The sequence below is a fragment of the Gracilinanus agilis genome, chromosome 1, assembly GCF_016433145.1.
Source record: "Gracilinanus agilis isolate LMUSP501 chromosome 1, AgileGrace, whole genome shotgun sequence".
Classification (NCBI taxonomy): Eukaryota; Metazoa; Chordata; class Mammalia; order Didelphimorphia; family Didelphidae; genus Gracilinanus; species Gracilinanus agilis.
Window position 1 is genome coordinate 758669397 of NC_058130.1, and position 3143 is coordinate 758672539.

The 3143-nt window shown below is 48.6% G+C and overlaps 1 protein-coding gene across 1 annotated transcript in view; it reads left to right on the forward strand.

Moving 5' to 3' along the window:
* The window catches only part of SDSL (serine dehydratase like), a 13480-nt gene extending 10699 nt beyond the window's left edge, over positions 1-2781 (forward strand). Inside the window, exons 6-9 of the mRNA XM_044658799.1 lie at positions 398-625; positions 1434-1558; positions 2182-2404; positions 2486-2781. Of these exons, the coding sequence (XP_044514734.1) occupies positions 398-625; positions 1434-1558; positions 2182-2390 (562 nt within the window). The 3' untranslated portion in view covers positions 2391-2404; positions 2486-2781. The remainder of the gene's footprint in view (positions 1-397; positions 626-1433; positions 1559-2181; positions 2405-2485) is intronic.
* Positions 2782-3143: the final 362 nt, after the last annotated feature.

The following is a 3143-nucleotide window of genomic DNA, read 5'->3' on the forward strand; positions in this document are numbered from 1 at the left end:
CTCTTCCTTCCTTCCTTCCTTCCTTCCTTCCTTCCTTCCTTCCTTCCTTCCTTCCTTCCTTCCTTTCTTTCTTTCTTTCTTTCTTTCTTTCTTTCTCTCTCTCTCTCTCTCTCTCTCTCCCCCCTTCCTTCCTTCTTATTTTCCTCCTCCTCCTCCTGAATTTTTATTGAATGACTGATTTACAGATGTGGAAATAGAAAGACAGAATGATTTGCCTAGATTTACATAGGCAGTAGATATCTAAGGCAGTATTTGAACTCAAGTCTTTCTGATTCCACCAGATCTGTCCTTGGTGAGGTGGTGGTAGTGTCTGTCCTTGGTGAGATAGTGGTGGTAGTGGTGGTGGAGGTGGTGGTGGTGGTGATGGGGACCTTTCTTTTCTTGCTCTTGTCTTTAGGAAAGGCCATGGCAGCATGATTCATGAACTGAAGGATACTCTGGGTACTCGACCTGGTGCCATCATCCTCTCTGTAGGGGGTGGAGGCCTCCTAGCTGGTGTTGTGGCAGGAATGAAGGAGGTGGGCTGGCAAGATATCCCCATCATTGCCATGGAGACCCGGGGTGCTGACTGTTTTAACCAAGCTGTTCGAGCTGGGAAACTTGTCACCTTGCCTGACATTACCAGGTGGGCATCACTTGACTTTCAAGGGGGTGTGCTGGTCCCAGAACATCTCCCAGGTAATAGCAGGAACCCTTTCAGGGTTTTATGCTATGGAGAATCTCCTTCTCCATCTGAGTGTCACAGTGACTCAATGTTTTGGGTGTCTACAGTAGGGGGAAAGGGCTTGGGACTGAAGTGTCCTGTTGAGGTGTTATTGGAGGACTGGCTTGAGGCAGGAGAGAGTTATAGCAGTGGGAGTGGGTGGAAATGAGGCAGTAGGGATAAAGGGAGCCGTGATGCTGTTCAGTCATTTCATTCCTATTCTACTCTTCTTGACCCATTTGGGGTTCTCTTGGCAAAGACACTAGATATTTATCATTTCCTTCTCCAGCTAATTTAACAGATAAGGAAACAAAGGCAAATAGGTTTAAGTGACTTTCCCAGGTCCTACAGCTAGTACGTGTCTGAGGCTGGATTTGAACTTGGGAAGATGAGTCTTCCTGACTCCAGGCCCAATGCTCTATGCACCATGGCACCTCTTAGTAAGACCTCTCTAATGTACAAAATCAGAGGATCTCAGGTTTAGAGTTAGCAAGGGCTTCAGAAACCATTCAGTCCAACCACTTCATTTTATAGTTGATGCTTCAAGTTAAGATGACTCGCCCAAGGTCACACAGCTAAGAAGAGGCAAACCTGGGGTCCTCAAACTCCAAACACAGCCTTCTTTCTGCTGTCGTGCACTTTCTATGATCTTGGATCTTCGTCTTTCTCATACACGAGAGTGTTGCTTTCTCCAGAGTCTCCCATCAGAATTTGTGCTTTCTCTCCCAAGCGTGGCCAAGTGCCTGGGTGCCAAGACAGTGGCTGCCCGGGCACTGGAGTGTATGCGTGAGTGCCAGATCATCTCGTTGGTGGTGGATGACGAGGATGCCGTGCAAGCCATCGAACGCTTCCTTGGTGAGTGCGGTAGGAAGGTTAGCTTTGCCCATGAGAAGGCAGTCTAGGTGGCCACCCAGGTCTGTGCCTTAAGAGTCACCAAGAACGGTCCTCGACTCCCCAAATATTTCCCCCAAATTTACCCTAAACCTGACGTTCTAGTCTTATCACTTGACCCCTTGGGTTCCCCCTTGCCTTCTTCATACTCATCCCTCACACCTCAGTGAGGATGAGTTGCCCAGCCTTTTGGGGAAAATAGTAACGATAATAATTAGATTTATAAATAGTATTTTGCAAACAAAATCTCATTCGATCCTGGAAGGCAGTTGCTATTATTATCTTCATTTTACAGATGAGAAAATGGAGTCACACAGAAGTTAAATGACTCCCTCAGAGGTCCGAGTTCAAATCTTACCTTGGACCTTTACTCAGAGTTCTGTGTCTCCAAATTCGGTTTTCTAGCCACTAGCCAATAAAAAGGGGAAAAAACCCACCTAGCTACCAACATGGACCATGCAGGGCATGAGGAATGACTGAGGACCCAGTGGATCACAGTGGTACCATTTGCTGAGTGTGAATGGACTCTCTGGTTGTCTCTTTCTTCCTGTTTCACTGTCTTGTCTTCCCGCATCCCGGCCTCCCAGACGATGAGCGGATGCTGGTGGAACCCGCCTGTGGGGCTGCTTTAGCGGCCATCTATTCGGGCTGTGTAGGTCGGCTGCAGGCGGAGGGTCGCCTCAGCCCCTCTCTGGGCTCCATCGTGGTTATCGTATGTGGTGGAAACAGCATCCACCAGGCTGAGCTGAGGGCCCTCCGAGCCCAGCTGGGCAGGGGCCGAGCGGTCTCGCCCTAGGAGGCTCCCGTTGGGTACGTAAGCAAAATGGGGGTGTTGTGGGGGGCTGAGAGGCAGCCCTGAGAGGCCTGAGAAATGCTTCTCTCTTTTTACAGGTGGCCGAGGTTTAAACTCTCCATCGTACTCCTTGGCTTTGAAATGATGCTCTCCGCAAGGACCCCTGGAGAAAACCAGCCATTTAGAGTGCCTTCTTCCTCCTGGAAGCCTTCCCTGATCATGCCAATCTCCAATGATTTCTCTCTTGTCTAACCATTTTCTTCTTTGTCTCCCCAACTAGACTGTAAGCAGGGATGTGCCTTGTGTTTTGGCGTCAACCCTCTTAGCCCAGTCTCCCAGCGGTAACACGGGGCTGGGGCCGTGGCAAATACTCAATAAAAATTTTCTAGTTTGACTTGAGTTCATAGAATCTTTGAACTGCAGAATTGAAAAGGACCTTAAAGATCACCCTATTTTCTGGTAAAAGAAAGCGATTGTGTTACTCCTTTACCGAGAAACCTTCAATGGATTCCTATTATTCCCCCAATAAAGTACATCCTCTCCAGTTGGACATTCAGAGCCCTCTACACTCTGGCTCCAACCTCCTCTTCTGCTTTTATCTCAATAGCCCTCGTTTCTTATGCCCTCTTTCTGGCCAAACTAGGCTACTTTCTCTACCCCATTCTTTGGTCCATTTCTACCGTCCCTGGGCCTTTGATCACATCAGACCCCACTCCTGGAATGGATTCCTTCATCCTTGTCTGTGGAAGCCCCTAC